General features: G+C 35.5%; 1 protein-coding gene across 1 annotated transcript in view; it reads left to right on the top strand.

Moving 5' to 3' along the window:
* Positions 1-17758, top strand: part of LOC131192401 (gamma-aminobutyric acid receptor subunit alpha-1) — a 49561-nt gene extending 31803 nt beyond the window's left edge. Inside the window, exons 6-10 of the mRNA XM_058171514.1 lie at positions 611-693; positions 1161-1304; positions 6588-6740; positions 10977-11179; positions 17444-17758. Coding sequence (XP_058027497.1) covers positions 611-693; positions 1161-1304; positions 6588-6740; positions 10977-11179; positions 17444-17758 — 898 coding nt within the window. The remainder of the gene's footprint in view (positions 1-610; positions 694-1160; positions 1305-6587; positions 6741-10976; positions 11180-17443) is intronic.
* Positions 17759-25733: the final 7975 nt, after the last annotated feature.

The raw sequence follows: 25733 nt of genomic DNA, 5'->3' as shown, positions 1-25733 counted from the left end.
TGTTCTCCTTTTATAATCAAGTAAAATACACATTGGCTGGAACAAGGATAGGGGACATTTCCAGTCTTCTTGGCCAATATCAAACAAAGTCCCTTCTGTGGAACAGAATAAAATAAATATCTTGTGTAACATTAAGACTCAAAATTAGATGAAGTTTGGTTTAAGAAGGTTAATATAATTGCCCTATAAAAATGTATTCTTTGAGCTCAAATGGTGAAAAAAGTGGGACAATTGGGGAAGCATAAAACAACCTATAAATCTATAAATAAATCTATCTTAGCATATTATGCATCACAGAAAAACACTTTTGAATTACACATTGCAATTACCTGTTTTCATAAATGGGAGTTGATGTGGATATTGGAATAAGTGTTTGCTATTCAGAGCAAAAAGTAGCATAAACTTTGAAGTTTATTTTAGTGAATTCTTGTATAGAACAAACAAATGGGCTTTTAAACCAAGTGAACCAAATTTTCTGGTTACCCTTCTGCACACAATCATTTGACACAGTTTGTTAACAAATGCAGTAAAATAGATACCTTCTATTACCATTTTCATCAAAGCCACGTTATATTCTAAATCTGTTCTGATGCTTTTGGCCTGTTTGCAGACTTACAGTGAGAGCAGAATGCCCAATGCATTTAGAAGACTTTCCCATGGATGCGCATGCTTGCCCATTGAAATTTGGAAGCTGTAAGTTGACTTTGATAATTATTTTCCAGATTTTCCCTTTCTGTAGGCCATTGACCAGTTAGAACAGGACCTTGGCTTACAGCTATGATACTTTCCAGTTATTGCAGCTTTTTGTAGAAAAACTACATGGGTAAACATAATACAATATTTAACGTGGACATGAAGAAATTTGAGGAGGACACTGTGATCCCTCAGTTCTGCTTATCTGTGATTACATCTTATTCTAGAAAGCATATCTTTAGTGACTTTATTAATGCAGACAGAAAATATAGGATTTACTTCCAAGATTGATTGATTGTCAATCTTTATGCTATCTCAATTGTTTTCTGACTTTCTGAACTGCACAGAAAAAATAGAAATGAACAGGATATTTTAAAGAGAAACAATGGGGGAGGGGCAAGCATTTGTCCAAATTGACATAGCCAAGGATATTAAATAAACTTTGGATTTTTTTTTTAACCAACTAGATGCTTACACGAAATCTGAGGTAATGTATGAATGGACCCGAGAACCTGCACGTTCTGTTGTTGTTGCTGAGGATGGCTCTCGGTTGAATCAATATGATCTCATGGGACAAACAGTGGATTCCGGAATTGTGCAATCCAGCACAGGTGGGTAAAACCCCCAGTCCTACTACATGTCCATTGCTTGTACCACAGCACAGTTTTATCTCAAAAATATGCTGTCTTAGATGAGTATGGCATTCTTTTAAAGGCACATCTTTCATTATTTTTTTAAAAAAGCAAACGGTTCCTACTTTGCTCTTTAAATATCTGTATTTTATAAATTGTGTATGTCACCTTGAACATATTTTATTTAAATATATCTTAGCCTTGCAGTGCCCCTGAAAAACAAAACAAACAATTTGGCTGTACTCAAATAATGTTCTCGCCAGGTTCAGATCTCATTAAACCCAGCAAAGAAACCACAAGAATCTTCCACCTTTCCTCCAGGTTCATTACACTTTGCTCAGCTTGATATCCTCTTTGAACAGTAAAGCTCAACACATGTTGCTTACAGCTACACAGACACTGGAGTTTTCAAGGCAATCAATTAGTTTATTTTCTCATAACACAAAAAAGGAAGAGTCTGAAAAGAAAAACACAGCAGAACTCTTGTAATAGGCAAGATGTTGCTCAGACTGAATATTGAGCAATATAAACTTAATCAATGCCCCTTCCATCCAAAAAAACCATAAACTTCTCAAAGTACACGTCTTCATCCTTTGAAAGTACAAAAATATATGTAGGCTTTTGAGACTTTGATATGGTACAGACATGGAAATGGAACTTTGACACATGGTAATGTCAGATATGCAGATGATACCACTCCAATGGCAGAAAGCGAAGAGAAACTAAAGAGTCTCTTGATGCAGGTGAAGGAGGAAAGTGCAAAAGTTGGCTTGAAACTCAACATTAAAAAAACTAAAATCATGGCATCCGTCCCTTTCAATTCCTGGCAGATAGATGGTGAAGAAATGGAGGTAGTGACAGATTTTATTTTCCTGGGCTCCAAGATCACCGCAGATGGGGACTGCAGCCAAGATATTAAAAGACGCTTGCTTCTGGGGAAGAAAGCTATGGCAAATCTAGACAGCGTACTAAAAGTCCTTCGGGAGAAGGGCGGTATAAAAATCTAAATAAATAAATAAATAAATAAAAAGCAGAGACATCACCCTGCCAACAAAAGTGCGTATAGTCAAAGCTATGGTTTTCCCTGAGTTGCAATGTATGGCTGTGAAGGTTGGACCATAAGAAAAGCTGAGCACCAAAGAATTGAGGCCTTTGAACTCTGGTGCTGGAGAAGACTCCTGCGAGTCCCTTGGACTGCAAGGCGAACAAACAAGTCAGTTCTAGAGAAGATCAACCCTGACTGCTCTTTAGAAGGCCAGATCCTGAAGATGAAACTGAAATACTTTGGCCACCTAATGAGAAAGAAGGATTCACTGGAGAAGAGCCTAATGCTGGGAAAGATTGAGGGCAAAAGAAGAAGGGGACGACAGAGAACGAGGTGGCTCGATGGAGTCACTGAAGCAGTAGGCATGAGTTTAAATGGACTCCAGAGGATGGTAGAGGACAGGAAGGCCTGGAGGAATGTTGTCCATGGGGTCGCGATGGGTCGTACACGACTTTGCAACTAACAACAACAACAATGTCTAGAATATAGATCAATATGGATATTTAATAAATTGATCTTCGGAAGCCTCTTCAATAATAACATAAATTTCAAAAATGTTACATTCTACAACACTTTTTTTGTTTCTATTTAGAAAGGAATATTATTTACTAGTTAGTAAAACTGTACAGTCACTATAGTAAGCCCAAACCTGTACATGTATATAACACTTTCGTCTGACAATCATGAAGGAAGAGGCAACCAAAAACTTCATACTTACATAGACCTGCAATCTACATTTTCAAAAAATTCCCTCAAAGAAACAGAAATTAAAAACTAGTTTACAGAATCATCCCCCCCCCCAAAAGTAATCTTAATGAAAGATCCTTGTTAGCATTCCAGACCTATCACAGCATTTTATACATATTGTCAAATATGAGGCAGCCGGGTGAGAGTGGGGGGTGGGGAATTGCAAAGGTATCAAAACAAAATTAACATCATAGCCTACAAACATTAATCATGGTTATTTATGGCTAATGACAAGTTGTGCATTAAGTTGGCACTGATTAGTAACAGAAAGCATTCAGTAAAACCACTAGAAGCACTGTTATTAGAAAAGGAACAATTTCAATAATTACATTTATAACATGATTATGGTGTTGAACTGTAGTAGTAATAGTAGTGGTAATAATAATACAAAATAAAGAAAAATGAAATTAAGTTGTAAAACAGGAAAGAAAAATGTGTAAAAGGAAGACTGTTGATAGACACTGACACATAATTGAAATTTAAGGTAGTGCAATGGATTTCAGAAAATCTAAGATTCTGATTTGATACCTTAGCTCTTGTTTAGTCGGTTTGCAGAATATGGCTGTCTAAAAGACTTACAGTACTTTATAAATATTAGGGTTACAATTTAATGATTTTGTGAATGTAATACAAACAAAAAATACAATAGTTTGTGTATTATAATTGTATTATTCATGGTTGTCTCATATATTGTTGAACTGAAGCAAGTTGTAGAATTAATCTCCAAATTTATTGAAAATTGCTTAAATATTTGGGTAGTTGACGTTTTATCAAGTCAGCAAACAAATTTTATATAGTGAAAATGAAATTGTAAAAAGGACAGTCTGAGTCAAATTTCTCAAGACTTTTACAAAATGAAAACTAGAACACTTAACAGGATTTGCTGCACTCTGCAGTACAGAGTGGACAAAACACTATCCATCAAATGTCATTGAAATGAATGAAAGCTGAGCAGGATTTCTCCATTTTGCTGGTGAGACCTCTTTTGTGATGGCAGATTGGCAATACAATTTTTTGAAATCATGATAAAATGCTATGCTGCACTTTCTTTGTTGTATGGATTTAGATGTAATGGTTCCTATGGCAAGATATAGGAACCTGTTTGTAGTTTGCTTATCTGAAGACCTTGAGGTGTCTATTTCAGAATGCTCTTACCTAAGACTGCTTCCATGAGTTGACAAAAATGTATGGATGGGGAATTAGAATGAGATTAGGATTATGGCAATGATGATGTTATGGGCCTAGCTCGGTAACAAAAGGTCTACAAGCAAATAATCACGTTCAGAGAGTACCATGGACTCCTCTTTAGAATTATGCTCAAGTATTATAAACAAATGTTAGCAAATGATAACTTTCCAAGCCAGCAAATATTGAACAAAACTTAAAAGTTCCAGCAGTATATTTGCATTAGCCCAACACTGAAATAATTAAGATTTTTGGACTGGGCCAAGGGAGATCCATATCCAGGTTTTCCCTCAACATAGAGTTCCCTAGATGTCTTTGAGCAATGTATACATGTCAATTTAGTCTACTTCACAAGACTATGACTGTGGGCATAAAAAGAGAGGAGACTGTCATATTCCTTGCAATGTTCCCAAAGAAGGATAGGCTAAACAATCAACATCATTGTCAGCATCAAAAGAATGATGATGACATCATTCTTCATGTTCAACCGAGTCATCAGTGCCTGGTTTGAATAGAACCAGATTGAAATTAGATTTTTTTAATCCCTAGGACTATTTCATATGTCAGTTCTAATTTTGGAAGGAGACTTTTTATTTGATTTCAACCTTCTCGCTTCTTTTTTCACCTAACATTTGTTTTGTTTTGCTTCTGTTTTGTCAGTGCTGAATGTAATGCCATATTACTAGTACCCTAAGGAATTTGATCCTTTCAAGATATTAAATTTTAAACTAATAGTCATAGAAGATAAAAATAAAAATGAGATGCTTGTTTAATTTTTTGGAAACACTCATTTCACAAAAGCCATTAAATAGCGAACAGCTACCACCAATGTTTGATTGAACACGTTCCCTTGATTTACAAAACAAACAAACAAAAACAAGAAATCTAAAAGTGGCACAGTGAGGAGAAAGAGAATGGGATCAAAAGTAGCTGTAGATTAATTGCCTCTCATTAAATGAAGTCAGCCCATTCATCCTTCCTGCAGATTGTTCTATGCCAAGCTCTGTAAGCATTCAATTATGAAATCAATGCATTAGATCATCATTAGGGCTGCACAAAACCATTCAAAGAGGAGTTCTGCAAAGAAAGAAAGCTAATCCTTTAAAGCCATTGCTTGAAGCATCAAAACATCATAATCTGTTATAGGTCATCCCAACTACTTTATGGCCTTTTCTTGATAAAAAAAACGGGATGTCCCTTGGACTGATATCGAAGAAATGCAACATCAACATGCATGCCCAGGAATGATGCTTCCACACTTCAAACCGCCAAGTCATGTGATGGCTTAGCACAATGTCCTCTTAAATTTTGTACAAGCCTAGTGATCATAAAAACATGATCTTACTTTTTGCATTCTTTCTGGGTATCAAAAGAGAGTCTTATTTTTATGTTACAGGCCATCATACCACATTTATGTTTATGGCTTTCAGGCCTACATATAACAACAGGAACTTTGCTTGAATCTCCAGGTACCTCCAAAAATAGTTACCAGATTGATGTTTTCAGTGGAAGGAGAATAATCATGTTTACAATGTAACTCCTTAATTAGCTGCAAATGATATGAAATCCAAGTGTTGGGTTTCACCCACACATTTTCGTAGTGCAGTTCTCAACATGTCATTCAAGGGCCAAGTAGTTACTTTAATTCACAAGACATTCACCATCCCTACTGCTACAAGGAAGATGAGCTGTGTTCATCCTGATGACTAGCAAGTAGACAAGGAAGCCATGATATGGACTGGGGGGGGGGAGAACAGATGATTGGGGAAGTATTCTTTACCTCTAAATGTCATAATTGGCAAATGCAGGGAGTAGCAAACTGTACTATTGAAGTCAAATAAATCACATGAAGAAGAAAGGAGAGAAAATCCTGGATCACTAGCAAAATCCATTGGACTGAGAGAAAAGATTTATTTATTATTATTTTTTATTTTTGCATTTATTAAATTTATTTGCTACCCATCTTGCCACAGGCGACTATGTTATGTCTGCAACTAAGAATATTTTAGAATGAAAGGTAAGGAGTTGAGGGGGGAGGGGCTCTTTCTACTTTTGCAGAATACTAACTGCTTCCTTCTACGATTCCACAACTAGATCATGAAACCATTCTTGCTGTTCTAGGTTAGTCCCTGTGGAAATAAATAATTTAATGCAACAAAGTTGCACTAATTTCTGAATTACTGTGTTTCTGATGGAAGACTTCCAAGGAGTTCTCATCTCCTCTTCCTTATTTATATCCTAAGAAATGTCACTGGTTGTTGTTGTTTTTTTACTTTTGCATACAGGAGAATATGTTGTGATGACCACCCATTTCCATTTGAAGAGAAAAATCGGGTACTTTGTCATTCAAACATACCTGCCGTGCATAATGACAGTAATTCTATCCCAGGTATCTTTCTGGCTGAACAGAGAGTCAGTTCCAGCAAGAACTGTGTTTGGTGAGTGTCTTGCATTACATGAATATGTTTGAATTGTTCAAAAGCATTAATGCATGTGATGTTAATACTCTTTGGTTAAAATATCACACTAAAGGTGTCCATGGCAGCAGTGCTTTGTCTCAGTGAGGCATTTTGTACCCCAAAAATGAGGTCTTGTCTTGGTGAGTTGATGCGTTTGCTTCATCAGGGTATTCGGACCTGCTGGGCAAGGCTTTTGAATGAAGGAAGAAATCTGTCTTGCATTGCAATGGGGAAGTGGGTGGTGTGTTTGTGTGTGTTTATGTGAGAGGGGGAGGGAGGGAGAGGGAGAGAGAGAGAGGGACTTTGTGAAAGCAAGACCCTGATTGGAACCTTTGTACAATATTAATAACACTAAAGCATAATGTGATTGATTGGTTTGTTGTTTAACTATCTACTGCCATTATGCATTAGTGTTTTGTATGAACAAAACACCAATGCATGGAATTAAATCAATAAACTGATTTTAAAATTCTGTTTAACATTCATTCATTTATTAGATTGATCATTTGAAATTCAGTTCTATTAATAAAAGTTTGGTAAAGCTTTTAAACCATTTTTATGGATATAGTGAGTGCTAAGCATATTTCCTTCACGAGTATATTTCCTATCTGGAATATTGAGGCAGATAGGTGAGCTTTTGGCAATGGGAGAATCTTTGAACTGGTCTTTCCTACTGTCAGATAGTCATACAGATAGTCATACATTAAGTCAGTGTTGGCTAACCTTTTCAGCACTGAGTGCCCAAAGTGCGTGTGTGTGCACAAATGCCTGTGCATAATGCACCCATAATGCAATGCACATGTGATCCCCACATGTCCCCCCAGCATGCATGTGCGACCCCCGTGTGTGCACTTCTGCCCATGTGCATGCATCTCCCGCATGCACCCGTCCTCCGCGTATGTGCGGCAAAGACCTGAAAACCAGTTGGCTGGTGGGAGGCACACATACATGCATGGCGGAACTAAGATGGGGTGAGAGCTCACATGCCCACAGAGAGGGCTCTGTATGCCACCTGTGGCATGCATGCCATAGGGTCACCATCACGACACAACGTTGTTTAGGGATTTAAAGGCCAATATGAACTCTTTAAAATGTCTGGTAGACAAATGGTGTCCAACCAGATTTTTAAAACAGGCATATAATCCATATATTGGTAAACTAGCTGCTGTATTTTGCACCGGGAATAACCATCACTAATTCCAATCAAACCAAGAAAAGCTAAAGCTGATATATTAGCTGAAGTTAGGTAAGTGCATTCCACATCTTATCCATCAACTACAAACCTAGTGTCAGGTGATCAGGTAAAACCTCCAAAAGTGTGGACCTGAGCTTTCTGGACAAACTCATTACCATTCAATGCAGGCTTTATTTCAGTCCCAACTTTCTTTTTACCAAAAGAATTGCTTATAGGACTGTCTGGATTTAATTTTGGCTTGTCTGAATGATTCCTGGTAAAATCGGTGTGACAACTTCATTAGGGTACTCAACAAGTACCTAATTATAGGAATAGCTCATTTACATTTGGAAAAAAAGTCCCTGCCCAAATCTGAGTGTGACATGATCCTTCCTATAGTTTGCATTGTTTCCATCACAGCCCTTGGTTTCCTAAAGAGTTATATATAGGCTTTGGGTGCCAAAATTCACCCTTCACTAATTTGGAGTTCATTCAATTGTTCTTTCCCTCAACTCTCCATTTTGTTGTATTGGATTCATTGGTCTTTCTATGTGAACTTTTGTTCATTTTGGAGTTGGGGTGGAGATGATTTCTTCCCCCTTTAAGTTACCCAACAATAATGCTTCAAATATTTTATGTAAGCACCTGAAACTAGAGAGATGGAAAATAGAGTTTGATGAAATAGCTTACAATTATGAGAATGGTCGGATCCATCACAATTATATAGCTAAATTAAAATAATTTAAAATCCTTCCTCTGAGTAGAATCATAAAGTTGGGGGTAGTGGTCGTAGCAGTAGTAGCATTTCAGAACAGAGCTGATGGAAAATGGAAAAATCAGATTATTTTCTATAAATAATGTATCTGAATATGGGTAATGCAAGATATTTTTGATTGCAGTAAGTTTTGGCTAACAATTGACACAGTGAAAATATACTCTAGCAGATATTTAATACATGAGATGTCTGCAGTTGTCAAGGTAACTGGTGGGTAGTGATTTAAGGCAATGGTAGAAAGATGCAGACTTTTTACTCTTAGTAAAAGCTCAGTGCTTAGTTAAAAGAAAACTATTCAACAGCAGGTGAGGAACAATGCTATAGAACATGCAAAATATATTGTCATAGTGGCATATTTCCTAATTTCTAACTCAATCAATATTAATAGCTAGCTTTTGAATCTGAGTTAAACAGTTGCGAAAACCAGCTGGAGAATTCAAAATAGGTTTCAGAAATGAGCTAGTGAACAGAAAATGTCTTCCATTTCTCTTTAAGATTATTATATCACAGCAAATCACACTGTAACTTTAATTCTACTCAAACAATTGGTTTTCTGTCAAACCAAACCCATCTAAGAGACATAAACAAAATGACACACCATCAGTGGTAAATAAGTAGTGAAGTAAAACCTTGATGCAGTCCCAAATTTTGAGTGCAGTATGATCACTTGTCACTGGTAAACTATCTCAACCTGTCCGATGAATTACCAGTTTCCCATTTCATTCACTTTTATTCCCCTCTGGGTGCAATTTTAATTCACCACCCATTATTGGTTTTCAGACAGAATGGAAAATATGAAGATCTGCAAAGAAAGATCATTGCAGATTAATCTAAGATGAGAACAAACAACTTGCTCTCCTGTTTGAACCACAACTACCACAGTCCCTTGATATACACTTTAGTGAGAGTCTCTACTCTAAGTTCTGAATCTTCAAGTCTACACACAGATTACTAAATTGACAAATTACATAAAGAGCTGTGGCCTCCCTGTCCCCTGTGTAACAGGATAACAACAACAACAACAACAACAACAACAACAACAACAACAACAAAAGAGTTGCCCAAAGAATCATGGATATAGAAGCTCAAAATGACATAGCTACTCTTAGTAAGGCTGGTAGGCTGAAATGGCTGAGCAAATATAAACGCACCTTCCAAATGGACAACTATTTAAAATTACAACTGCTAAAACATCTCAGGGAGACATTTACCCAAGCAAGATTTGAACAGCTTGATACAATGCTTAGATCTGGGAGATTCCATTCTATCCCATACAATGAACATACATGTATTTGTGAAGCTGAAGAGGTAGAAGATCTTAGTCAAATATTAATCAATTGTGTTTATATAAGGGGGCAAGAGATAAGTACCTTGATCCATATATTAAATGTATGGCCACTGGGAGGCCCATATTAAAACAACATACCTCATGTATGGTCAGAATTTGAAAATGACATTTAATACAGTACAATTTCTGACTAAAATGGTCCAACTGAGATCGGCATATGCGAGCCTGATTGGGGTAGATTGCAGGGGTGATTACAAAAATATAATTTTATGTATTAAATTATTGTATTTTATCCTATAACTATTGCATTTTACCCTACTCTTATTTTAAATTGTTTGTATAGGATTTTATTGGTAACATGTGTTTGAAACTTGTATGTTGATATGGCCTATAGACTAATCAATCAATCAATAATAATAATAATAATAATAATAATAATAATAAGTCTACATACATTTACCCAGGAGAAATCACCAAATGAAAAACTAGAATCTAGTGCGAACCCATATTCGTTTGTAGACTACAACTTTCGATATCTATTGCTTTCTATCAGTGAATGGGATCTGAATTATCTCAATTTCCCCATTACAATAGCCTTATTACAATAACATTTTGGTATCAGAAAGATCTGTTTTACTATTGATTGGAATATTTGATTGAATTTAAAATGTATTCCAGGTTCCTTCTGACATAATCGTTTAGTTACTTTTAGCAGGCTTAGGAAAACAAAGAGAGTCAGGTTGGTTAAGGTTGGTTAAGGTATCAGGCTAGAAACCAGAAAACCATGAGTACTACGCCTGCCTTGGGCCAGTCATTTGCTTTTGGCCCTAAGAAGGAAGCAATGACAAACCACTTCTGAAAAAGCTTGTCAAGAAAACTGCAGAGATCTGCAAGGACAAGAAAATTCTTTACCTTGAAGCAAAGGTAACAACAAAATGGAAAAATGGGGAAAATTCTTGTTTTGTTGTTTTTTTCCAGGAGTGACAACTGTGCTAACAATGACCACCTTGAGCATCAGCGCACGGAATTCTCTTCCCAAGGTAGCTTATGCTACCGCTATGGATTGGTTCATAGCCGTGTGCTATGCATTTGTCTTCTCAGCTCTGATTGAATTTGCCACAGTGAACTACTTTACAAAGAGAGGTTACGCATGGGATGGCAAGAGTGTAGTTCCTGAAAAGGTAATAAAACAGATCTTCATATATTTTATTTGTATTTGAAATGATTGCCTGTTGTTATTACTTCGCATGCTATGGACCACAGGTAGAGAGTAAGGAAGATGACTTTAACAGAGATATGAAAAAACTGTTGCTTGGGCAAAAAGAGGCCAAACCATTTTCTAAATCCAGAATGCTCCAGATACCTCCTAATTCTCTGAACTGTAAGAACAAAGGGGTACAGCATAATCAGCTTTTCAAAATGCTGTTACTACAGCAATCTCAATAAAAGTAGTTTTAATCTTCCTATAGAGTTGATTTCATGGTTTCATGTACGTAGTGGGTTTCACAAGTACAAACCTGCTAAACAAACTATTATACAACACTACATGATTATATTAATAGTAACCTACTGAAAAAAGTTCTCAGACTTGCAAGCTGTTATATAAAAGTTTATTTAAAAGTAAATCTATTAAAGTTTCAAACCATTGGCTTAGATATTTGTCTGTACTGAACTACTTTCAACTGTATTTTCACAATCGCAAGGGAAGAAATATCAATGACTTCAAAATAATCAAAAAGATAAAATTTCACTTTAGATATTAAGAAGCAAGGAATTTATTAATGCATTAGTTCATTAGATCATTTAAACCATATTTAAATCTATATGGACATTTCATTGCTTTGGGCTGTTGTCCAGATTGCTGTTCAGGACAAAATCACACTTGCATGCTATTTACTCGGGGATTATCAGGCAACTGCTGATATATGTGAAACCGCTATCACTCATCAAAATCCCCAAAAAGAATTTTCATACCACCCACTTATTATCATCTAAAAATAAGACTTTTCAATAGAGAAAATCGGGACATTCAGCAGCAAGTTGTTGAGTGATGATTCATCATGCCATAGGACATGAAGTGATGTATATGCATGTGTGATTCAGACTCCTGAATTTGCAACAACAACCAAAAAAAAAAAAAGAATTGCAGAAAGCAGGGATTCTGAGAACACAGCCAAAAAATGAAATAACTAAGCCTGGCTATTTCACATATAGCACTATCTGAATATGACAATACTTGATATAACCTAGAGCCCAGGAGGTCTGATTTCCCTATCGCATCCTCCTCAGAAGAAGACTTTGGAAGTGAGACTATTCTTTGGCTTTTAAAATGATCCCAACAGAAGTTTGAAGGCCTCTGTCAATCATTCATGGTAGTCCAAGTCAAGAAATAGGCACAAGCAGGGATTACAAGAAATATTTTCATTGTAGCAATATAGAATAAGTTTATCCAAATTTCTCTGTCCTTTCTGACAATAAACTAAATCTAGGTAGGATCATTTGGGCTTTTTTCCTTATATTTCCACTTTCTCAGGATGGAATCTCAGTCTCTTCCCCCCGCACCCCCATGGATTGCTTATTCCTTCTCAATTTTTACTCTACATTCCTTCACTGAGTTTGTCAGCACAGCCTGTGAGCACAGCACAGCACAGCACAGCCTGTGAGAAGTTAAACTTTGTTTTGCAAAGTTTAAACCAAACCTTGGCTGTCCAGTCCTATTTCTGCCAAGAAATTATGACCAAATTTAAGATCTGACCGTAGATTAATTTTGCTCTTCTAAAAAGAACACTCCAGTCCCCAAAGTTATGAAAGAAGTAAATGATATCTTGGAACACCCAGCTGTCCAACAAACATCTCAATGTTATATTGCTTCAGTTATTGAGATTCGTTTAAAAGAATTAAGATGAAGTGACAAAGATTTAGGGCCCTTTTGCCCTATGTAGGATTATAAGGATATTGGAAGATTTTAATAATAATAATCATCATCATCATCAGAAGGAACTTGGAAAGCAGTGCTGCACAAAATTAGTTAATCAAAGTATCCTTGACCTTAAATAAATGATTTTTGGATCATTCTCTTCAAATGGGATTTACTGTGTTTATTTTGCTTATCAGATGAAAATAGGTTACACCTTTTATCCAAAAGATTTCTAAATGATTTATTCTATCCATGTATTATTTAACTTCAAAAATATCAATGAATCATTTATTATTGACATTTTACTCTACTTTTCTGTTTATTTCAGAAGAAATATAAAACATATCAAATTAATACAATTAAAATAAAAAAACCAAAATTAAAATCAGACATTTATTTATTTATTTATTTATTTTTATTTATTTATTTATTTATTTATTTTGTCACAACAATATGTGTAAGTATCATACAAAAAGATTATATAGTATATAAACATATATATGAGTAAATATTAGGAGGTATAAGGCCTGGTCACAGCACGGAAACAGCCTTGGTCGCGCTGGTTGATGATCTCTTGAGGGCTCGGGACAGAGGTTGTTCCTCTGTCTTGGTCCTACTAGATCTCTCAGCGGCTTTTGATACCATCGATCATGGTATCCTGCTGCGCCGACTCGAGGGACTTGGAGTGAGTGGCACTGTTCATCGGTGGTTCTCCTCCTACCTCTCCGACCGGTTGCAGACGGTGTTGACGGGGGGACAGAGATCGACCCCAAGGCGCCTCTTATGTGGGGTGCCGCAAGGGTCGGTTCTCTCGCCTCTTCTGTTCAACATCTATATGAAGCCGCTGGGTGAGATCATCCGTGGTCTTGGGGTGAGTTGTCATCTATACGCTGATGATACTCAGCTCTATATTTCCACCCCTAACCACCCCAACGAGGCTGTTGAAGTGATGTCCCAGTGCCTGGAGGCCGTACGGGTCTGGATGGGGAGGAACAGACTCAGACTCAATCCCACCAAGACCGAGTGGCTGTGGATGCCGGCGGCCCGGTACAGTCAGCTAATTCCATCACTGACCATTGGGGGCGAACTATTGGCCCCCACGGAAAGGGCTCGTAATCTGGGCGTCCTCCTGGATGCACGGCTGTCTTTAGAAGATCATATGATAGCCGTCACCAGGGGAGCCTTTCATCAGGTTCGCCTGATACGCCAGTTACGCCCCTTTCTGGATCGGGCTTCCTTATGCACGGTCGCTCATGCCCTTGTTACATCCCGCCTGGACTACTGTAATGCTCTCTACATGGGGCTCCCCTTGAAGTGTGCCCGGAGACTCCAACTGGTCCAGAATGCGGCTGCGCGGGTGATAGAGGGAGCACCTTTTGGCTCCCATGTAACACCCCTCCTGCGTAGCCTGCACTGGCTCCCAGTGGTCTTCCGGGTTCACTTTAAGGTACTTGTCATCACCTTTAAAACGCCCCATGGCCTAGGGCCGGGATATTTACGGGACCGCCTACTGCCACCATTAGCCTCTCACCGACCAGTGCGCTCTCACAGAGAGGGACTCCTCCGGATACCGTCAGCTAAACAATGTCGGCTGGCGACCTCTAGGGGGAGGGCCTTCTCTGTGGGGGCCCCTACCCTCTGGAACGAGCTCCCTCTGGGGCTTCGTCAACTCCCCGATCTCAAGTCCTTCCGCGAGCTGAAGACGTTGCTGTTTCGAAGAGCAGGACTAGCCTGAATGTAGTTTTTTAAATTGGGATTTTTAAAAAAGGGGTTTAAATGAGGTTTTAAATTTGTATTCAAAAGTCAGAGCATCAATTGAATTCAACTATCTATTCTTTAGCTGTTTTTAATCTATTATATGTTTTCTGTTGTTGTTGTTTTTTGTCTGTGAACCGCCCTGAGTCCTTCGGGAGAAGGGCGGTATACAAATATAATAAATAAATAAATAAATAAATAAATATATATATATATATATATATACCGTATATACTCGAGTATAAGCCGAGTTTTTCAGCACGTTTTTTGTGCTGAAAAACGTCCCCTCGGCTTATACTCGGGTCTATACGGCTTATACTTGAGTTGTTTTTTTTTAAGCCCCTCGGCTTATACTCGAGTATATACGGCTTATACTCGAGTTTTTTTTTTTTCTTTTTTTCACATTTTACCGGATGGCGCGGGGAAGCCCTGCGGTGCAGTGAGAGGCGGGCGGGGAGCCGCCAGCCTTCTCAGCTGAGGGAGGAGGGTTTCAACCGTAGGTGCCTCATTTCCACCTCGGCTTATACTCGAGTCCCCAGTTTACCCCAGTTTTGGGGTAAATTAGACCTCGGCTTATACTCGAGTATATACGGCTTATACTCGAGTATATACGGTATATATATATATATATATATATATATATATATATATATATATATATATATATATATATATATATATATATATATGAAGAAGAAAAGAAAAACAATAGGACAGGAACAGTAGGCATGTTTGTGTGCTTATGCACGCCCCTTAGGAATGGGGTGAGGTCAATAGTAGAAAGTTTTTGGTTAAAGCTTTTAGGATTATGGGAAGAGACCACAGAGTCAGGTAAAGTATTCCAAGCACTGATGATTCTGTTACAGAAGTCATATTTTCTGCAATCTAGATTAAAGCGATTGACATTAAGTTTAAATCTATTGGTTGCTTTTGTATTGTTGCAATTAAAGCTGAAGTAGTATTTAACAGGAGGGACATTACAATAGATGATTCTATGAGTTAAACTTAGGTCTTGTCGAAGGCAACGGAGTTCCAAGTTTTCTAAGCCTAGGATTTCAAGTCTGGTGGGATAAGGTGTTTTGTTGTTTTCAGAGGAATGGAGAACTCTTCTTGTAAAATATTTCTGGACACGTTCAGTTGTATTGATGTCAGAGATGTGGCGAGGGTTCCAAACAGGTGAGCTGTATTCTAGAATTGGTCTAGCAAATGTTTTATATGCTCTGGTTAGTAGTGTAGTGTTTTTGGATATAGTGTTTTTGAATATAGCTATCAATTAAAAACTTGGTGAAAGAGATTTGTTTAGACTAGACTTTCCTAAATATCTATTGATTTAATATTTAATTTCCTCAGTTCCAGAGATAAATGTTTAATACAGGGGGGGGGGGACTACAAACCATCTGAAAAAATACATCATTGGGAACTCCAAAAACAAATAAACAACCAGTTTAGAGTCCGTCTTTTCTGACAGCAGAATGGAGAACTTCCATGAGTGCAGAATCACTATCAAAAGTGTCCTCTGAGAGGTTCAGGCATAATACAGAAGCAAAGAGATTTGTTGTGAAGAAAGTATGTGAGAGGGGGAAGTTGGAAAGGGCAACAAATTGCCTATGCTGCTTACAGTGTTAGGTTATGTTTGCCCCTCCATGTATTGAAGATGTACTGTGTGTGTATGTCTCTCTCTCTCCCTCCCCCTCCCTCTCCCTCCTTCCCTCTTAAAATAGAAATCAACATCTAACACATTTGATGCTTTGTTTTTGTACTAGTCAAGCTGTATTCTGGACAAGGGTTCTCCTGTCACATATTTGACATGCCACTCCTAACTCGTTTTTTTAATATAATTTTTATTAAAAGAAAATTTGGCATAACATTGAAAAAGACCTATGGAAAAATAAAAGGAAAAGTAGAAATGTGAAATGTGAAAGAATAAAAGCAAATGTGAGGTAACAACAAAAAAGAAATATATGTAAAGAAATGATCTTTGCAGTAGTTACAATCATAGCAATTACCATTTTCACTCTCCCAAATTACATATCAAGTTTCCCTTCTTCTCATAAACAAAACTTTTTAATCTATAAATCCTGAAATAATTAATTCATTTTTACCCATTCTCAGAAAAATGTCCATAAAGATTTCCAATCTTTTAAAAAGCAATAGTTCTTCATTTTTTTTAATAAAACAAGGCAGTTTAGCCTTTTCTCCAAGCTCTGCCATCTTCATGATCCATTATGGATCTTTCTTCATTCTTCCATCCTTGTGTCTATAATAGCCACATTGTTGGTTACATAATATATATGCCACATTGTGTATGAACCTTTTCTAGCTGACTGTCCATATTCTGGTTTAATTTGATTATTAATTTTTAAAACTCACCGCATCAACCATTCACAATGGTCTTTTGATTGACAGCACAACTTTTCCATTCATATCACTTTTTAGAACTTACAGTAAAGTTCTATATATATGATGTAGATATAGAACTTTATCTATCTATGATAAACCAGAATGGGAACCATTTTGACCAAATGAAATGTCTTTTTGGTAATAGCTGAACAAGCACTGGTTTCTCAACAGAAAATATGGAATATTCCTGATTCTGTTTTCTCCTTGTCTGATTAACAACATACAATATCTGGACAAAGAAGAGAAAAAGTCTGTTTATACCTAGCTATCTGAAGGACATCTGAGCTGAACCAAGTATTCACATTCTAGACTAGTAATACTTTTAAATGGGTGAAATGATGTGTCATTTAAAATCTGTGTTCTTTATTCCTAGCCAAAGAAAGTGAAGGATCCTCTCATTATGAAAAACAACTCGTTCACAGCACCAGCACCTGCAACCAGCTTTACCCCAAATATTGCAAGAGACCCTGGACTAGCTACCATTGCTAAAAGTGCAACGATAGAGCCCAAAGAAGTGAAAGCTGAAACAAAGCCACCTGAACCCAAGAAAACTTTTAACAGCGTCAGCAAAATTGATCGACTATCAAGAATAGCGTTTCCACTGCTCTTTGGGATTTTTAATTTAGTGTACTGGGCTACCTACTTAAATAGAGAGCCCCAGCTTAAGGACAAAAACCCTCCACACTAGCCCCATCATCCATAAGAGTTGTCCATCTGTTTTGCACTGGGAATTGCTTTTTGGTTCTAAACACACAGCAGTTCTCATTTGCTTCATTGCCTCTGTCTTAAAGAAATTGAGATGTCCTTATTTTATAAAGCAAAAGTATATTATATATATACATATATATAATAGAAAAGATATTAACTCTGTATTCTAGGGCTGTAATAATGTGATGTAGACACCAGATTCTGAACCGTGACTTTGAACAAGGGAGGGAAATATAAAATAAATCCAAATCAATTGTCGATAGCTTACCGCTGGATGTTCCCAGAAGGGATGTTGTACATGTCAGAGCAGAAATATTTTTATGCAAAATGATAGAAGGTAAAACTGTCTTTATATATGTTCATGTTGCACATAAGGTATTCTAGTTTCCATTTTTGGAGTGCTGCTTATTTAAATTCTTTTATAGGATATGCATCTATCCAAAGTGCTGGATTCCAGAAAATATAGTATTTTTCTTAGATTTCCTATTTGCTGAATTTCCCAACCACCAATTTTAAAGCAAATTAATGTTCATATTTACATACAAAACAGTCTATTTCCTAATGGTAGATATTCTCACAGAATAGCACATCGATTCGTATAATGAATGCTTTAATATGCTCTCTCACTTCAGTCTTATTTTAAACATCAGATGGTCACTTGACTTGATAATATCAAACAATGGCACATTCAGTGCAGATCTAAATCTCTTCGTTTCTGTTAGATAAAAACAATACAGGGTCGATTCTTCTTTTGTGCTTCTGTATTTGAATTAAGGCTTTTGTTTGTTCGGTTGTTTGCTTTCGAAGGAAAACAATATTTAACAATCTCTGGGGGGGTACATTGAATGTATTATTTTATCAAATGGTACATGAGGCTTGCAGTCCTAAGCACCCTAACCTGAGAATTATCCAGGGACTTGGGGGCCATATTTTCAAGTCGATAAGTAGAGAGATTGCACTGGAAAGTTTTAGGTTGTAATACATGTCAAAAAGAAAGACAAAATGTATTATTTCAACAACATGTGTAAATATACTACATGAGACTGTACATTTTTTTTTACTTTTTTATGTTCATATTATGCCGTGTGGGGGTTAGTTCTCTGAACTCTTAATAGGTTGCATTTTTAAAAGAAACATTTAGAACCTGCACTTCTTCTTTTTTTTTAAGAACAGTCAGTGGCATTTGAAAGAAAAGGGAAGGAAAAAAAAAGACAAGGAAGAGAGCTTGGAATAGGATATATTCCATTTGTAAAGCGATTATCTGTACAATAGCTTGCAATTTGAAACTTATCATCTAGTTATACTATTAGGCTAATGACTGGTATGCTCAGGTAATGCGTGAATACAAAAATATGGAATTATATTTGGTAGGAAAATGGTAAAATATTTAAGACAAACGTCATCTGTATATTATTGCTATATTTGCTGAAACATAACTGTTAACAATAAGTGATGTAATATATGTAGCATTAAATACAGAAAAAAAACATACACAAACGAATGTACAGGAAAATACATTTTATTGAGTAAAACTTATTACATTTCATTTTTACTGTAGCAATATATTTGTAGGAACAATATGTAAGGGCTTTAAATACAAAATGTCCATTTTTCAAGTTATTAGTATTCCCAAAATAATTCTACCCAGTTTTATTTCTGCTGAAAAATTATTTTAAAGAGGGGAAAAAAATCAAATTACCAAGATGAACATTTTAAAAAAATTGAGTGGAAGCATGGATTTGGGGAAGTGTTAATATAAGGGTTCAGAATTCATAACACATGGTAGTGAATGCATATAAAAAAAAAACCAACAAAGTTGTATGGACCTTCAGTCAAAATAGCTAACACAATCGTGAGATTGATATCTGTATATGTTACAGGCAATGTTTTATATACTATTTCTCAATAAATTCAAAAGGTTGCTGCACAGTTAGTATCTACAGATGAAATAGTTTACTTTTTCTTTAGAAAAGGTGACTTTAAAACAAAACAAAACCCTAACGCTTCATTGTCTACCATTTAGTCCTGTCTAAACTTGATGAGCTAATCTGACTGAAGCTTACTAAAGAGGATGTGTTATCTTCTGGTATTATGTGTAGATATATGTATAGAAAAACAATCAAAATAAAATATGAATTTCACTTCAGTATTTGTTTATCTTGTTATTTTGGCGTTTAATCTAGTGTGTTCATAAAGGGCATTTGACCTTCAAAGTTATCCATTTGGCTCCTTTCAACCTGCACTCGGCACATTAGAGATGAATATTACTTAACTAGTCTGCTTTTTTTTATTTTGCTATGCAATGATGCATTATTTCATCTCTCAGTTTGTTAGTCTCTGTGAACAGTATCCTGTATAAATCTGATTGCACAGTTATCAAAGACAAGGTACTCTCTGTGTAGCTTTTTTACAATGCTTTGCTAAACCATGTAATAATAGTAAGTCTTCCTTGAAAATAATGATACACTCTTATAGAGGTCAGTTTCTGTTTACTCCTGGGATAATTTAAAACAAGATGACATTGAATGTTTATTGCACTTCAGTGCAGCAATGTGGCAATAAGACCTAAATCTATAACAGAGATTGTTTATGGCAGATGCATGTAATGCTTTACAGAGTTTAGCAAAATCTCATTATTTTATGTTGAACTGTAATTCTATTATACTAATAAAGTTTAAAACAAAAACTATGAGTAACACAAGTGAATGTTTTACTTGGCTTATTTATGTTTGCAAATGACCATGCAGGCCATGCTACGTACGAAAGACTGAATGGTTTAGATTATATGTCAGAGAAAATTTTACAAGAGATGTGAAAAAGAAAAAGAAAAAAAACAGCTCCTGCTGTTTGTACATATTGTTTGAAGCATTATTCTATTTTTTTTTGTACAATATAGTCCTTGTTTGATGTGTTTCCTTTGATTTATGACCCGTGCTTTATGGCTTGAGATGGACCATTAAATGCATAGTTAAACCCAAGAAGAGAACAACCCAAATGAAAGCATAATGCACTGGTGAGTGTTCCTTCAGAAGCTTTGATTCCAGCCTTTCAAATCCAATCCAATAACAGTGAATGACTTGAAGACATTTTCTTATCTACTGCATATATTTCTCATAAGGTCTAATAAAAATAAAAGCTGAAGCAGATATGGAAGGCTTATCATAAATATAATAATCAATCATCTTATATTTCATCTTTTTCTCTCAAATGGAACTCTTCTACAATACTAACTGACTGTGTACTATTTCTGGTCCTTTTTTATCAAACTATATGTAGTTAATCCAAAAACTCCCACTGAACTATGAACCTACATACTATGTATCTGTCTGGATGAAATTAAAAACATAATGAAATAAGCTACAACTTTGATCCAGTCATAGAGTAGTTAACTGATATATTTACACTTTAAAGGTGTTCTTTTAAAAGAACAACACTTCCAAGGTCCACCAAAGTGATACTAATTTGATTTCTAGGTTTTTTTTCATAATATATAAACTTTACTAAAATTTGTAAAGAGAACATAAAAATTAACTAATACAGAATAAACAGATTAAAGAAAGAAAAGGAAAAACTAAACATGCATAAAGAAAAGATAAAAAGCTTCTGATTTTATTTGCAGTAAATTACAAAGTTAAATCTTTATATTCACAAAAAGCTCACTTTCTTCTATTATTCAATTTTTGATCAACAAAACCATAAGCCATAAAAGCTGTTTCATACACACAAAAAAAGTCTATAAGGGGTTTCTAGTCAATCATCTTTTTTTCTAACCAAACAAATCAGTTTAGCCATCTCTGCAAATCCCATCATCTCACTAACCATTCCTCAATTTGAGGAATTTGAACTTTTCCACTTTTGAACATATAACAATTTGTCCATAATTGTCATATATAAAAACAAATTTCCATGGCTTTCTAGTTCTTCATTAATCTCAAAATAAAAGCCTCTGGTTGCAATTGTACATTAGTCATTAAATTCTTCTCAACTAGTTTATTTATTTGTATATAGATTTTTTTGGATTTTTTTTTTATAGATCCACACTACATCATAAAATGTATCTAACCTCTTTTTCAAAGCAGCCATTTTGACATTTATAGAAAAAAATCATCCCAGTTTTTCCAACCGCACTCCTGTTTCCCTTCTTTCCAGCTGTGCAGCCATCATTGCTTCTTCCCTAATGCCCATTGATTTTAAAATAATCCTCAAAACTGCTTAAAAACATAAAATATGACTGTGGAAAGCTACATTTTTGTCACTGCCAAATATCAAATTAATTCAATAAAAGAGAATGGTATAAGAGTTCTTAAGATTTCCTGTGGAGATTAGAAATATTACCCTATCATTGTCTTGGTACATCCAATTACAAATGAGAATTCTTCCATTCAAATGAAACGGTCAAACTAAAAGTTTATAAAAGATTTTTCATCTCATTGCAGAGAGATAGTCAAACTAAAACATCACTGATGCTGATAATCTCATTTGATTGAATTGCTGTGGGAGTTTTGAAATATCAGACTAGATTTTGTATTCCCAACATAGCTATTGATTACAGACTTTTCAACAAAAAGATGAATTCTCTTTACTTTTCCTTCTATATGGATGGGGAGAAACAGACTCAAGCTCAATCCCTCCAAGACGGAGTGGCTGTGGATGCCGGCACCCCGGTACAGTCAGCTGCAGCCACGGCTGACTGTAGGGGGGGAGGTATTGGCCCCAATGGAAAGGGTCCGCCAAACAATGTCGGCTGGCGGCCCCAGGGTAGGGCCTTCTCAGGGTGCCGTCCGCCAAACAATGTCGGCTGGCGGCCCCAGGGTAGGGCCTTCTCAGGGTGCCGTCCGCCAAACAATGTCGGCTGGCGGCCCCAGGGTAGGGCCTTCTCAGGGTGCCGTCCGCCAAACAATGTCGGCTGGCGGCCCCAGGGTAGGGCCTTCTCAGGGTGCCGTCCGCCAAACAATGTCGGCTGGCGGCCCCAGGGTAGGGCCTTCTCAGGGTGCCGTCCGCCAAACAATGTCGGCTGGCGGCCCCAGGGTAGGGCCTTCTCAGGGTGCCGTCCGCCAAACAATGTCGGCTGGCGGCCCCAGGGTAGGGCCTTCTCAGGGTGCCGTCCGCCAAACAATGTCGGCTGGCGGCCCCAGGGTAGGGCCTTCTCAGGGTGCCGTCCGCCAAACAATGTCGGCTGGCGGCCCCAGGGTAGGGCCTTCTCAGGGTGCCGTCCGCCAAACAATGTCGGCTGGCGGCCCCAGGGTAGGGCCTTCTCAGGGTGCCGTCCGCCAAACAATGTCGGCTGGCGGCCCCAGGGTAGGGCCTTCTCAGGGTGCCGTCCGCCAAACAATGTCGGCTGGCGGCCCCAGGGTAGGGCCTTCTCAGGGTGCCGTCCGCCAAACAATGTCGGCTGGCGGCCCCAGGGTAGGGCCTTCTCAGGGTGCCGTCCGCCAAACAATGTCGGCTGGCGGCCCCAGGGTAGGGCCTTCTCAGGGTGCCGTCCGCCAAACAATGTCGGCTGGCGGCCCCAGGGTAGGGCCTTCTCAGGGTGCCGTCCGCCAAACAATGTCGGCTGGCGGCCCCAGGGTAGGGCCTTCTCAGGGTGCCGTCCGCCAAACAATGTCGGCTGGCGGCCCCAGGGTAGGGCCTTCTCAGGGTGCCGTCCGCCAAACAATGTCGGCTGGCGGCCCCAGGGTAGGGCCTTCTCAGGGTGCCGTCCGCCAAACAATGTCGGCTGGCGGCCCCAGGGTAGGGCCTTCTCAGGGTGCCGTCCGCCAAACAATGTCGGCTGGCGGCCCCAGGGTAGGGCCTTCTCAGGGTGCCGTCCGCCAAACAATGTCGGCTGGCGGCCCCAGGGTAGGGCCTTCTGTTGGAGCTCCACGCTTTGGAATGAACTTCCCCTGGTCTACGTCAAGTGCCTGATCTTCGGACTTTTCGCCGTGAGCTGAAAACGCACCTATTTATTCAAGCGGACTGGCTTAGAAGTTTTACTAAAATTAACTAATACAGAATAAACAGATTAAAGAAAGAAAAGGAAAAACTAAACATGCATAAAGAAAAGATAAAAAGCTTCTGATTTTATTTGCAGTAAATTACAAAGTTAAATCTTTATATTCACAAAAAGCTCACTTTCTTCTATTATTCAATTTTTGATCAACAAAACCATAAACCATAAAAGCTGTTTCATGCACACAAAAAAAGTCTATAAGGGGTTTCTAGTCAATCATCTTTTTTTCTAACCAAACAAATCAGTTTAGCCATCTCTGCAAAACCCATCATCTCACTAACCATTCCTCAATTTGAGGAATTTGAACTTTTCCACTTTTGAACATATAACAATTTGTCCATAATTGTCATATATAAAAACAAATTTCCATGGCTTTCTAGTTCTTCATTAATCTCAAAATAAAAGCCTCTGGTTGCAATTGTACATTAGTCATTAAATTCTTCTCAACTAGTTTATTTATTTATTTATTTATTTATTTATTTATTTATTTATTTATTTATTTATTTATTTATTTATTTATTTATTTATTTATTTATTTATTTATTTATAATGAAATAAGCTACAACTTTGATCCAGTCATAGAGTAGTTAACTGATATATTTACACTTTAAAGGTGTTCTTTTAAAAGAACAACACTTCCAAGGTCCACCAAAGTGATACTAATTTGATTTCTAGGTTTTTTCATAATATATAAACTTTACTAAAATTAACTGGGGCTATTTATATTTTAGGGTTTTAAACTGTTTTAATTTTAAAATCTAGCCAGTCCTGCACAGATGAATAAATGTGTCTTGAGCTCGCGACGGAAGGTTCATATATATATATATATATATATATATATATATATATATATATATATATATATATATATATATATATATATATATATATATATATATATATATATATATATATATATATATATATATATATATATATATATATATATATATATATATATATATATATATATATATATATATATATATATATATATATATATATATATATATATATATATATATATATATATATATATATATATATATATATATATATATATATATATATATATATATATATATATATATATATATATATATATATATATATATATATATATATATATATATATATATATATATATATATATATATATATATATATATATATATATATATATATATATATATATATATATATATATATATATATATATATATATATATATATATATATATATATATATATATATATATATATATATATATATATATATATATATATATATATATATATATATATATATATATATATATATATATATATATATATATATATATATATATATATATATATATATATATATATATATATATATATATATATATATATATATATATATATATATATATATATATATATATATATATATATATATATATATATATATATATATATATATATATATATATATATATATATATATATATATATATATATATATATATATATATATATATATATATATATATATATATATATATATATATATATATATATATATATATATATATATATATATATATATATATATATATATATATATATATATATATATATATATATATATATATATATATATATATATATATATATATATATATATATATATATATATATATATATATATATATATATATATATATATATATATATATATATATATATATATATATATATATATATATATATATATATATATATATATATATATATATATATATATATATATATATATATATATATATATATATATATATATATATATATATATATATATATATATATATATATATATATATATATATATATATAAAAATATATATATATATATAAATAAATAAATAAATAAATAAATAAATAAATAAATAAATAAATAAATAAATAAATAAATAAATAAATA

Source organism: Ahaetulla prasina, chromosome 2 (assembly GCF_028640845.1).
Source record: "Ahaetulla prasina isolate Xishuangbanna chromosome 2, ASM2864084v1, whole genome shotgun sequence".
Classification (NCBI taxonomy): Eukaryota; Metazoa; Chordata; class Lepidosauria; order Squamata; family Colubridae; genus Ahaetulla; species Ahaetulla prasina.
The sequence above is the reverse complement of the archived record's forward strand: the minus strand, read 5'-3'. Positions and strand labels throughout refer to the sequence as shown.